This window comes from Aphanomyces invadans, assembly GCF_000520115.1.
Source record: "Aphanomyces invadans strain NJM9701 unplaced genomic scaffold supercont1.1, whole genome shotgun sequence".
NCBI lineage: Eukaryota > Oomycota > Saprolegniomycetes > Saprolegniales > Verrucalvaceae > Aphanomyces > Aphanomyces invadans.
In genome coordinates this window covers 2513174-2522566 of record NW_008580146.1, presented here as the reverse complement: position 1 = coordinate 2522566, position 9393 = coordinate 2513174, and the positions used below count along the sequence as shown (strand labels likewise).

Sequence of the window (9393 nt, the reverse complement as noted above, 5' to 3'; positions counted from 1 at the left end):
TCATGGATGTGGTGGGCAAACAAAAGCGCGGAAACTCCAAACGATGTGTGCGGCGCGAGCGAGACACACCACTGCAATCCATCGACTTCAACGTCACATGCCAGGGACGAACAACAGTCTGTGCTGCGCAGAGCTGGCGCATGGTCTTCAATCGCTTCAAAGAGGGCCCGCCGCTCGTACACTGCCAAGAAGAGGTCGCCGTTAGAATGTTCAGACGTGGCCACATCGAATCCAACTCGACACGGAAACCTAATGTCGAGCTTGGGAAACGCGAGCAATGCGTGGAGCACAAACAACAACGGATCCGACGCCAGGCGCAGCGCGGACCTGGCGGCGTCTTCCGCAGCGACCTTTCCCGCTTTGTCGCGGACGACGGTGAAGCGTTCATGGATGTGGTGGGCAAACAAAAGCGCGGAAACTCCAAACGATGTGTGCGGCGCGAGCGAGACACACCACTGCAATCCATCGACTTCCACGTCGCATGCCAGGGACGAACAACAGTCTGTGCTGCGCAGGGCTGGCGCATGGTCTTCAATCGCTTCAAAGAGGGCCCGCCGCTCGTACACTGCCAAGAAGAGGTCGCCGTTAGAATGTTCAGACGTGGCCACATCGAATCCAACTCGACACGGAAACGTACACACTTTTAGCGACTTGGTGATGCCGCTGGCGTTCATCGCCATGTTTGACGCAAACTTGACGTGGAATTCACGCACGATGGACGAGTACGTGGACAGCGGCAGCAAGCGGTGGGCAGCTTGGTGAGCCCGCAGGACGCGGAGCGCGTCGTCCAACGATGGCTCATACATGCACGTGAGCAAGAGCACTCGTTCTATCGTGGCTGTCGTTGTCGGGACGGTGCGTCCCTCTCGACCGGCACCGTTCCCAGCACGGCACTCGAACTCCTGGAACGCCTCCCACACAACGATGGCCCCACTGGCATTGTGCGCATACACACATGCCTGGATGAGCTCGTCAAAGAGAGTTCGGTACGTAAGCTCATGATGCTTGACCGACGTGGTATACGACCGCTCTTGGTCAAGCAACGATAGCATGGTCAAACCCGCAACTTCATCGTTTCCGTAGAGACGCAGGATATACATGGCCATGCGATGTGTGACAGGGATACCATCGCGCATGGCGAGGCGAACGACGTCGCTCAAGTGCCACACGCTCGGTGCAGACGTCGTCAAGTCGTCCTTCATCGCGAGGTACGTGCCGCGAATGTACTTGCGGACAATGGCCTGCGTACGCGGAATCGCCATCGCGTCCATGCCCATGTACGTCTTCCAAGCGTGCTCTGGAGCATTGCAGCAGATGAAGGCGTCGATGAGCGCGAGGTAGGTCGAAGCCGTCGGCAAAACGTTCGGCTGGGGTGGCAGGTCGATCGCGCCGTCGTCCGACTGCCATCCGTTTGTACCGAGCAATTGCATGGCTTGGAATACGGCGTCGATTTCGTCCTTCCACTTCCGCTTGCGACACTGATGCACGAGTGTTTCAAAGTCCATCCTGTCCTGCCGTGAGCTCGACAACGATGGCCATGCCGATGGGACGAAGCCACGGCAACTCAGCACCCCACTGTTGCGGAGAGGAAGGCGGGATATCGTACCGAGTGGGCATCACACCGCGAATGGAGCGCTCCACTAGCTTGTAAATGTCTTGCTGAATGACGGACTGGCGCACAGACGCCGGAGTTTCGTAGCCCAGACATCCGGCGGATTTTTCTACGAGCGCCATGCATGAGCCACCGGTCATTTCGTGGCAGAAACTTGCATGTATCTGGGCACAGCTCTACGCTCCAAGTGTACCTCGGCCATTCGAAGCGTCGCTGCGTCCATATGTCAAGGCGTTTCTGTCGCCATCATGGATCAAGCCCTCGTCGAGCCACTTTTGAACAATGTCAAACGATTCGGCTTTTCGCATGGCGCGTCCAAGCGAATGCACGGTGCGTTCAACGAGCAGTTCCATCAACGTTCCGTTGTCCAGGTCCTGGCGGCGCCGGCGCAAAATGGCAGTCGCCAAGGATAAATCGCCGCGTTTCGCGCACATGTCCAAGGCTTCCGTGTACAACGACGGGTCACAATCATTTTGGCGCTTGGCACGATCCAGCACACTTAAGGCGAAGCTCGTGTCCACAGAGGTGCTACATTCACACACTCCGACGTCAGCAAGGCCACTACAAAACGAGTTCCAACCTCATGGCGAGGACGCGAAGTACGGTCGTAAATGTCACAATATTTGGCTGGACGGGAGTCCGCAACATGTCGTCGTATCGCTGGAGAGCCTTCTCCGCCTGACCACACCGGCCAAGGACGTCAATAAGCGCCGTGTAGGCAAACACATCCGGAACAAAGTTATGCGTGGGCAAGAACGTGAACGCCCGTTCGGCCTCAAACGCTTTACCACATCGCTGACTCGCTGTAATGAGCGTGTTGATGGCATAGTCAGCCTGAAGCGTCGGCTGGACATTGATGCCACGGTCGGGGTCGCCGTGGGTGTACAGCTCGAGCAGCCACAGCACGTACTCGTACGCTTTGTCTGGCTCGCGTTTGGCCCAGCGAAAGATAGGCTTGAGGAGAACTCGGGTCTCGACAGTCGTCGTGGACTGGAGGCTCGCCACGATGGCTGCCGTCGCATCATCAACTTCCCATCGATACGCCATCTTCAGCCTCGAATTTGAACTTTCGTCCAAACACATTGCGTTTTGATTCGCTGCAATGCGGTCGATTTCATTGGCTATAAAAGGGAACATAATGCGAGTGATGGTGTCCATACACGGTTTTGATTGGTTGTTAAAAATAGAAAATCAGCGGCGCTCGTTCATAGGTGCATGACGTGGCAGCATGGCATCAACGTGTTCAGTGAATTAGAACGACCTGGTGCGATGCAGTGTGGGCGCGGCATCCCCCACGGGGTGGTCCCTGCGAGCAGCTACCGCATTCTTGGTCGCCAAGTCGCTGAGCCGATTGATCTCATTGCGCGCCATCGTGTTCGAATGCAAGAGGCAGCGTTCGGCGTGGAACTGCTGCGTGATCTTGGCTAACTTGAGCCGGTCGTCCTCGCTTCCGTCCGTCGGCGCAATGCACTCTGCCAACCACACGTTGGCCTCGGCAATTGCTGCTTTGATATCGGCGAGCACTGGGTTGGTCGGATCGATGCTTCGTAGAATCTTGAGATGCCGCTTCACATCACCGCTAATTACCGAACACACACGCTACTCATGACAGTGATTTCAAATGAGCATGGTATCGCGATGTGTGTACCTGAGCTTCGCTTTGAATGTCGCGGATGCATCGCTTGTCGACCACGATGACAGGAGGGTCAGCGTTGACTGGGGACGTCTTCGCAGACCTTGGAGTCCCTTTCGGCGCGTCGTGTGAGTCTTGGTGGTTGTCGTCGGGCGTGGCAACACCTTCGAGCTTTGCGTTGTTGAGGCTCTCGGTGAGTTTTGGAAGCAGTGACCAAAGGTGTCGGTGGGACGAGTTTGTTGGGGATGGCTGCTGCGACCCGTCTGTCCCTGTTGCCACAGCTTCGTCGTCCTTGGTCATCCTGATGGCCTTGAATGGGTCGTCGGTGAACTTGCGCAGCGACCAACGCCGTCGGTTAGACGGCGGCGATGGAGAGTCCTGGGGCCGTCCATTCGTGTCGTCTTCGATCTTATCTTTGGTGGGCTTGCCCAACGACGAGAGACGTCGGAAGAAGATGTTGACAGCGCCACCTTGCGGGGCCGGAATCGTTGACGCCCCCACGTCCAATTGCTCGTTCTCATCATTCTCCTCGCCCGGAAACGCACCTGTCCTCACTCCGTCCTGCTGTGTATCGTCGTTGCTGTCGCTGTCACCGCCACTGCCGGTGGCGCGGGACATGGCCTCCTTCCATGATGTGAGCAACGACATGATACTGGCAGTTGCCGCAATGGCAAATCTTTGTTCTAGATAAAATGGAGATATAGGATTGGCTAAAATACAATAAAACTTTCAATTTCATCCAATCCGAGGACGTTCTTGATTATTTATGCGATGTTTTGGATCTTTCTGCAGGTTGCCATGCAGCAGCTGAGCTTTTCGCGCAGCGCTCCCGCAGACGCTGCGCAGTGGCGAGAGCCGCAGGTACAACGACGCGCTATTCAATTCACAGTCCCATGGCAAACTACCGACCTCAAACAGAGCGGTAGCCGGAGAAACCCGTCCTTGGCTCCACATTCCGCTCCCAAACGTGCACAACCTCCACGACGCAAGTCATCCAACCCTCCACCGCGCAAGCGCGCTGCGCCACGTCCAAACTGGAATGACGACGTCAAGCAAGGCGTGTATTTTGATCAAGCTTTGACCAAGACAATGTTGTTCAATGCGCCAAAAAAGTCCCGTGACATGATGGAGCAGTCACCAATGCCCACTAAGCCACAACGCCGAGTCGCCGCGTCAACATATACGCCAAAGGCACAGAGCCCCACCGCGCGAGCAAGGACTAAAGCTGTGTCACTCGTACCCTCGCGAACGCCACGTTCGGGGTTGGCGCCGCGCATTTCTGTCAAGCCCACCATCGTCGCAGCAAAGAAGGTCAACTCCACCTCCTCAGCGGCAGCCACTTCTCGTCCTAACTCCGCTTCAAGCGCATCCCCTTCCCAAACACAGCCCGCACCAAGCTCATCAACGCGCCATTCCACTTCAACACCATTGGCATCGTTAAGCTTTGCCTTGCAAGAAGTAAGTTCAGCTGCTTGGCCTCGAAATTCACAAGTTGATCTGGTCTTATCGCAGAACAAACCGCAGCCTCCATCGTCCCCACTTGTTCGGAGCGCGAACCAGGAAGACAAAGATGACCACGTGGCGTTTCCGTCGTTCCCGCCGCCTCCCAACTTTCAGCAATTGCCGGCTCGGGACCCGCCCGGTTTCAACGTTCATTTAGTCGAGAGTACGTTTCGCGTGATCGATATCAAGCGAAGAGGCAAGCTCAATGTCCGGGAGATTCATCAAGGCTTGCAGCTCTTGGGCATCGCGACGACGTTGCGGCAGGTTGTTTTCTCTATTTGGCATGGCGTTCAAAGTCTCACCGAGAGGTCGAGATAGATCACCGACTACTTGTACCTCGTCACCGACGGACAAGGGGACACAATTGACCTTCAAGACTGGACGACACTTGTTCAAACGCTGCAGTCGTCTGCGTGGGCCACACCGTCATTCTCTCTGGACTACGCGCCCACCGCCCTGGCGCCGACGGACCCAGCCCCAACAATGCCATCCCAGCCGGCATTCCCACCAACTGCCCAACCTCGTGGAATGACCGCACGTTCCCTGAATCACGTGGAGATTGAGACTGTCGCAACGCAATGCTCTCCTGTCCATTCAACCGCTGCATCACCCCAAGCACCTCCCCGACCATTCAATGGTCCAGCCACAACTCCGTCGTCGCCATGGCATGAAACCTGGTTCATCGATCAGATCGAGGTATTCGCGTCGTGACGTTCCCCTATAAAACTGTTTCGCCAGTGCGAACGCCCATGACTGTGTGCCGTAGCGCCGCATCCAAGAGTTGTTTGGGCGAGCAGAAGCAGCCGTGGCACTTCGATGGAACAACCAGCAAGTCGATGGCGACCCCCCGCGAGACTTTCTTCGGCGGGCAGCCTCCGTAGTTCATGGACTCAAAGTAAAACGACAAGGTTGCATGCCATGGCTCACATTCGTTTCGTAGTCTAGCTTGTACCCCTTGGTCCAACAAGCGGAGGAAACGCTCCGTGCGATTCAAGACCGGCACGCTGGCAACCTGTCTGTGCTTTTATCGCCAAAGGACTTGGAGATTGTGGCCGACCACGTCGACGACTTTGGCGATTTGCTCTTGGACGAGGTCCTCCTCGTACGAAAATGCCCCATTTTGTGCGTCACCAAGACATTGAATCATTGACAATATGTACAGGATGCAGCGATCGAGCTGACAACCACCGAGCAGCTGAAGGCCCTGCACGCCACACAAGCCTCGCACGACGAGGACGTGCAACAACTCATCACCATGATCGACGACATTCAAGCGTCAGAGCAAGCCATGGCGGAGGCTCTGCTGAGGCCTTTGACAACGATACAGGACGACGGTGATGCCCGCGTCGCCACGACGCCCTGTCTTGTGCCCATATGCACTCTGCCGCAGCTTTCAGAACCTCAAGCCCAGTGCGAAAACGTGGCCAGTCGTCCAGCGCTTGCCATTTTCACAGACGAAGCCCAGCTTTGTCGACGCCTTACCGTTTGTACGAACAACATCGCCACGATCGAAGAGACACTGGAAGACCATCGACAGGCTTTTCTGCGGTCCCGTCGCATCGCGGAAGCATCGTTAGCTGACACGGGCATCGAGCAGCCGGCGGTCATTGAACTGTAAGTCTAATTAGGCCTCGTGCGATCGAACATGACGCGCGCACGTCTAGGTTGGAAGGCATGTTGGTGGACGATCTCGTGGACGCTCTGGCCGTCGAGCTGGATTCGTGCTTTTACACTTTGAGCGACAAAATTGTGCACACGGTGTAAGCCAAACACATCAAGACGGTCACAAGGGCCATGGGTTACAGAGTTTTCGACACAGTCTCTGCTTCGCATACGCGAGGCCAGTTGAGCTACAACGGGACCACTCGCCACAGCCGCACGTTCGCGTCGTCGCCCGCAGAGACCAAGAGCGTTGGGTCCGTCGGGCACCACCGGACGCAATTGACATCGCCTACGACAGCAAACCAGAAAGTTACGCGTCCTCTCCATGCATCTCTCATTCGAGTAGCTGGGGAGATACCTGCGTGTGCGCGCACTTGCTGGAATGCGAGCTCAAACTTGCCCGACGTTCCGTTGACCTGGAACAACCGTATCCCGTCGTCGCCGCATCCCGTCGCCAACACATTGGTCGTGGGATTCCAGTGGATGCTGAAGACTGCGCGGGGATGGTACCCGACGAGCGCATCGACCTTGGACCATTCTGTTGGCCTACATACACTTTTGCAGTCAGATACCATGCTCGGGCTCCGCAGATGCGTGGCGAGCTTGCGCATCGAAAGGCTCAAGACCGTACCGGCCTTCAGCCGTCAGCGTCGCAGGATGCCGCTGCCAAAGCAACACTGACGTATCGTCGGAGCACGTGGCCAGGCGAAGGCCGCTGGCATCTGTGGTGGCCGCCCAAACTGTCGATGAGTGTCCAGTCAAGGTTTCAATGCATGCCCAGTCATCTAGAGCGCATCAGGCGATGCTGTAAGAAGGAGAGGAGTCGTTGTTGTGCACTGATCCACGATGCAAGGATCGAGATGTACCATCGCGCTCGGCCCACACGCATACGGTGTCGTCGTACGAGGTCGAGAAGAGGAGATCTTCCTCGGGGTGCCACAGGACAAACTTGACGTCCTGGCTGTGGCCGTGGAGCACGGAGACGCACTCAAAATCCGTCTCTGCATCTGCTTCCCAGATCCACACACTCTTGTCGCGACTGCACGTGGCCAGATACGACCCCGACGGACTCCACGCCACGCTCTTGACTTCGCTTTCGTGGCCTTCGAGAGCCGCAATCACTTCGTACACGTCGCCTTGCTTCTCCCAGATCACTGTCGTCGCGTCAAAGCTGACGGACGCAATGTACTGGCCGTTGCGTGACCTAGACAGACGGGACGTGTCAGCGTGGTGCTGCTGACTCGAAAGAGAGGAATCATGCACCATTCGCACGCACGAATCGTTCGACCTTGGGCGTCTTCCAGTGTTGCGACGCAGTCCCACGCAGGCTGTTTCTTCGGGTTTCGGGAAGGAGACCAGATACGAATCGTCTTGTCACTTCCGCACGTTGCCAGCAGTGCCCCGTTTGGATGCCACGAAGCATGCCATACGCACTCGGAGTGCCCAGTTAGCACCGCAACCTCCTCCAAGCGGACCGCCATTTGATTCCTGTCCACGGTGCGTGCCGCGTATCCGGATAAGACGATTATCCGAACGACGAGGGCGATCTTGTACGGATAAACCTCTGGAACTTGATGACTTTCCACTGCCCATGCCGTGAAACGCCACCAAGACTCGACTACGGCAAGCAACCTCTTTCCCTCAGCGCCAGTGTGTCTCGATGAGCGCGACGAATGTCTTCGTCTTCAGGACCATGCATAATCTCATCGAGCTTGGTGTTGTGTCGGCTAGCTTGTGTCCATTGTGTTGACAAATGAAACCGTCGTGTGAAACGTCGCGACCTTTCAGGTGACAACGGTTGGGCGAAACGTCGACGTTCACCATCGCAGATTTGTCGAATTGCACTCATATTACACGCTAGAGCTGAAACCGAGATGCCGCATTGCGTTGTCCGCGGCTCTCACCGAAGCTGGCACTGGAAACCACGTTGGTGTGCGATCGGTGTTCGTTTTGTTGCGAAAGTGTAATTTGGCAGGTCGACGTTGCACGCATAAGACTCGTGCGTATATCCTGACCCAACCAACTACGCGTACTCTTAACAAACGAGCTCGTCGACGACAGAATTCGTTTGCAGCGACTGCTTCACGTGATGCCGAGCAGCCTAGCTTCTCAGTGTGCGACGTTCAGCACCTGTGGTTTCAAGGGATGCAGCGCGGAGACGACTACAAATTCCTCTGCGCCACCTCCTGTCATCCACACGGGGCCGTCCTGGGGTGCAACAAGCGCTCGACGAGTTGGGACTTGATTAGCAACTCGTGTATGGCTTTATCCAACATCGGATCCAGATTTGTGATGTTGTGATCGATTGCGGTGACAAGTAGAGCAGCACGCAGTGAGGTCCGGGCATGTGGCGCTACCTCACACGTGCGATTGCACCCCACCGACACCACATGCTCTACGTCACGGGTCGTTTATTTTGCTAGCTTCGCACGAGTGGGTACTCTTACTGCTCCCTGAAATTTACGTCGATGGTTGCAATCGCCGACGACGCCACGGCCTTGATGGCCAAAGAGCCGACGCTATCGGACAGTTGGTCCAACTTGCCACCCTGACAAGCAGTACATTGGCATCCCCAAGCATAGCAGGTATCTCGGGAATTCCCCACGCTGAATTGTGCGTGGAATGCTGTCAAGTCGAAAGTCTGGAGCACAACGGACGTCGTTCCACGTCGTGGCGGTCACGAGGGTTGTGGCGGTGATGCTTTTGGTTGTCGATCGTGCAAAGTGGGCGAAATCTAACATGGCCCGCTCCGGGCATGGGAAAGACAGCGCGCTTGAATTGTCCTTGCTATTGAGAGGCGTTAGCTGGATATCGTGGACGATAAGGGTTCACGGGACTCATCCGTGCTATTCCTTGATTCAAGGGATGATCCAATTTTCTTAAGCGTAAAGTGGACCGAGTCCAGTCTACGCGGCTAGCCCATTGCCAAGCACCACACGCAGCTACAGTAGATGTAGCCTTGATGCCTCAATGCCATCCGTCT

The 9393-nt window shown here is 56.2% G+C and overlaps 4 protein-coding genes across 9 annotated transcripts in view; 1 reads left to right on the top strand and 3 right to left on the bottom strand.

Moving 5' to 3' along the window:
* H310_00760 (hypothetical protein) overlaps window positions 1-2666 on the bottom strand; it is a 4327-nt gene extending 1661 nt beyond the window's left edge. The window contains exons 1-5 of one of the 5 annotated variants that reach the window (XM_008863648.1): window positions 2193-2666; window positions 1806-2140; window positions 1607-1721; window positions 638-1506; window positions 250-565 (exon numbers count right to left, since the gene is read on the bottom strand). In XM_008863648.1, the coding sequence (XP_008861870.1) occupies window positions 250-565; window positions 638-1506; window positions 1607-1721; window positions 1806-2140; window positions 2193-2659 (2102 nt within the window). In that variant the 5' untranslated portion in view covers window positions 2660-2666. Of the gene's footprint in view, window positions 1-249; window positions 1722-1805 lie in introns of all 5 variants that reach the window. The other 4 variants (XM_008863647.1, XM_008863646.1, XM_008863645.1 and 1 more) reach the window with 4 other exon arrangements.
* A 98-nt stretch (window positions 2667-2764) lies between these two features.
* H310_00759 (hypothetical protein) lies at window positions 2765-3902 on the bottom strand. The gene is made up of 2 exons (XM_008863644.1): window positions 3261-3902; window positions 2765-3211 (listed from the first exon to the last, which is right to left on the bottom strand). The coding sequence occupies exons 1-2, from the start codon at window positions 3891-3893 to the stop codon at window positions 2864-2866; spliced, it is 981 nt and encodes a 326-aa protein (XP_008861866.1). The 5' UTR covers window positions 3894-3902; the 3' UTR covers window positions 2765-2863.
* A 131-nt stretch (window positions 3903-4033) lies between these two features.
* Window positions 4034-7054, top strand: H310_00758. 2 transcript variants are annotated; one of them, XM_008863643.1, is made up of 8 exons: window positions 4034-4106; window positions 4172-4703; window positions 4758-5012; window positions 5067-5444; window positions 5515-5643; window positions 5689-5850; window positions 5911-6362; window positions 6413-7054. In XM_008863643.1, exons 2-8 carry the CDS (start codon window positions 4335-4337, stop codon window positions 6510-6512), a joined length of 1845 nt encoding a protein of 614 aa, XP_008861865.1. In that variant the 5' UTR covers window positions 4034-4106; window positions 4172-4334; the 3' UTR covers window positions 6513-7054. The 2 variants fall into 2 exon arrangements, with proteins under 2 accessions (XP_008861865.1, XP_008861864.1); XM_008863642.1 differs by having other exon boundaries at window positions 4164-4703; window positions 6413-6997.
* H310_00757 (hypothetical protein) lies at window positions 6521-7918 on the bottom strand. The gene is made up of 5 exons (XM_008863641.1): window positions 7674-7918; window positions 7277-7614; window positions 7042-7195; window positions 6769-6956; window positions 6521-6699 (listed from the first exon to the last, which is right to left on the bottom strand). The coding sequence occupies exons 1-5, from the start codon at window positions 7889-7891 to the stop codon at window positions 6599-6601; spliced, it is 999 nt and encodes a 332-aa protein (XP_008861863.1). The 5' UTR covers window positions 7892-7918; the 3' UTR covers window positions 6521-6598.
* Between the last annotated feature and the right edge of the window lie 1475 nt (window positions 7919-9393).

What these genes read in the sequence shown, in the direction of transcription:
- H310_00759 (XM_008863644.1), bottom strand. Translation starts at nt 3,893, where the DNA reads ATGTCGTTGCTCACATCATGGAAGGAGGCCATGTCCCGCGCCACCGGC. An exon ending in ACATTCAAAGCGAAGCTCAG is followed by an intron (nt 3,212 to 3,260) that starts GTACACACATCG and finishes TGTCATGAGTAG; the next exon opens with CGTGTGTGTTCGGTAATTAG.
- H310_00757 (XM_008863641.1), bottom strand. Translation starts at nt 7,891, where the DNA reads ATGGCGGTCCGCTTGGAGGAGGTTGCGGTGCTAACTGGGCACTCCGAG. An exon ending in ACGATTCGTGCGTGCGAATG is followed by an intron (nt 7,615 to 7,673) that starts GTGCATGATTCC and finishes CCGTCTGTCTAG; the next exon opens with GTCACGCAACGGCCAGTACA. An exon ending in ACGCTGACGGCTGAAGGCCG is followed by an intron (nt 6,957 to 7,041) that starts GTACGGTCTTGA and finishes AAGTGTATGTAG; the next exon opens with GCCAACAGAATGGTCCAAGG.
- H310_00758 (XM_008863642.1), top strand. Translation starts at nt 4,044, where the DNA reads ATGCAGCAGCTGAGCTTTTCGCGCAGCGCTCCCGCAGACGCTGCGCAG. An exon ending in CGCAGTGGCGAGAGCCGCAG is followed by an intron (nt 4,107 to 4,163) that starts GTACAACGACGC and finishes GACCTCAAACAG; the next exon opens with AGCGGTAGCCGGAGAAACCC. An exon ending in TCGCGACGACGTTGCGGCAG is followed by an intron (nt 5,013 to 5,066) that starts GTTGTTTTCTCT and finishes AGGTCGAGATAG; the next exon opens with ATCACCGACTACTTGTACCT.